We start from the raw sequence: 1725 nt of genomic DNA, 5'->3' as shown, positions 1-1725 counted from the left end.
CCTGCATATGCGTGCATCTGTATACATTCATGTGCGTGTGTGCAGCAACAAACCCACATGCAAATCTACCGAGGAAGGAAGCAAAGGAGGAGAGAAAAAGGCGACCCACCTTCCCCGACGCCTTCGGTAACACGTGGATTTTTACACATTTCCCAACCTGTTCAACAGACTATATATCAGGGCTCAGCAGAAAGACTGAGAGGTATTTCCCCTTTAATGCGAGCTATGGGTGGATAGTTGGATGAATAGAAGGAGGAGAGTAGAGGTAGAATCGAGGGAGGGAAGTTGATCATTTTCTATCGATTTCCCGGTATCTATTCATTCATGTATTTACTCATTTGCCATTCTGGGAGGCTTACCATATGGTAGAGTTGACATGTGTGTTAATATGTCTGCTATGGTTTCAGGGTGGTCTTTGGTCTCTTCTGGTTTCAGGTAAAGACCAGCCTCTTGCACGCTGTCTACAGGTAAGCCAACGAGTCACAAGTCACTGGCCTTTCGTCCCCAGGTAAGACCTGATAATATGGTTGCTGCGGTTAGTTTATTCTTCGTTTATTTTTTCCAGGAAAAGGATCTCATTAGCCCTGAAGATGTCCTCCAGTTCTGGGGCTGGGTGCATGCGTGGCGTTACCCCCTGCCTATGCGTCGATGTGTTAATTTGGAGGTAGACAGATGAAGTGGTCTCGGCGACACACCTCTCCCTCCCGCCCCGCCAACTTGTGTGTAGTTCCAACAATCAATACAAGATGGCGGTACGAGAGTCACGCGCGTTAACTGGCAACACTGATGCCGTTACCTAGGCAACCACGCTCTCTGGAACAATATCATTTGCATGTTCACGATCATTGTCCCTTCGTCATCCGAAATGATATTCTAAAGACTGGAAAGCTCAAACGTACGCCCTTGACAAGCAGGAAGGGGCGAGATGGGCGAGAGTGAGGGGAATCGAAGCGTTGCGAACTAGTTTGCGCAGCGGAGGGGAGTCGCACGGCGAGGGCAGGTGTGGTGATGGCAGCGCGCGGCGCTGAGCGGGTCAGTGTGAGAGGCAGCAGTGTAGATTCCGTGCAGCCCCTCGCCCGGTCCAGGCGCAGCTTCAGTCAGAACGCGACGACAGTGGACGTGCAGTGTTAGTGTGATTTCCAGAGCGAGCGTCGCAGCCGCAGGTCGGGGCGGGGTCGCACGAGTGTCAGTGGTGTGTCGGGTCGGGCGGGGCGGTTCAGGGACACAGGTGACCACCACCAGGTGTGCGTCGGCCCCGCGAGTGCAGTGAGACCGGTGCGGGCGTGAGCGGTGCAGGTGCAGGGCGGGGGTGGGCGGGGTTGTGCAGCGTGAGAGTGGGTCCTGAGGGCCCGGGCGCGCCGTCAAGATCGTTTGGTCAGTTGTCACGGGCATGGCGGGGCGCGGCGGCGGCGGTGGGTACGAGGTGCCCGCCGGCCTCCAGGAGCTGCTCATCGAGTTCACGGTAGCGGTACTGGTGGAGCGACCGTCGGACCTCCTCGCCTATGCCTCCGAGTACTTCAACCGCATGTATGAGGACCGCCTCAAGCAGCCCACGCAGCCCTCCGAGTCGGAGGAGTCCATGATCACCGACGAGGACGACGACGAGCCCATGCCAGGTAAGGGGTCGGGTCAGCACAGGTCACCAGCCCGCAGTCTGGAGGGGCCACTCGCCCAGGCCATCGGGGAGGGAGGGATGGGGGGGGGGGGGATAAGGCCGTGGCAGGG

The 1725-nt window shown here is 57.3% G+C and overlaps 1 protein-coding gene across 1 annotated transcript in view; it reads left to right on the top strand.

Moving 5' to 3' along the window:
* Positions 1–1040: 1040 nt before the first annotated feature.
* The window catches only part of Pka-R2 (cAMP-dependent protein kinase type II regulatory subunit), a 186958-nt gene continuing 186273 nt past the window's right edge, over positions 1041–1725 (top strand). Inside the window, exon 1 of the mRNA XM_086535858.1 lies at positions 1041–1616. Coding sequence (XP_086391984.1) covers positions 1391–1616 — 226 coding nt within the window. The 5' untranslated portion in view covers positions 1041–1390. The remainder of the gene's footprint in view (positions 1617–1725) is intronic.

This window comes from Penaeus japonicus, unplaced genomic scaffold (genome assembly GCF_977035675.1).
Source record: "Penaeus japonicus unplaced genomic scaffold, GWHDUDI00000001_assembly GWHDUDI00000004, whole genome shotgun sequence".
NCBI lineage: Eukaryota > Metazoa > Arthropoda > Malacostraca > Decapoda > Penaeidae > Penaeus > Penaeus japonicus.
The sequence above is the reverse complement of the archived record's forward strand: the minus strand, read 5'-3'. Positions and strand labels throughout refer to the sequence as shown.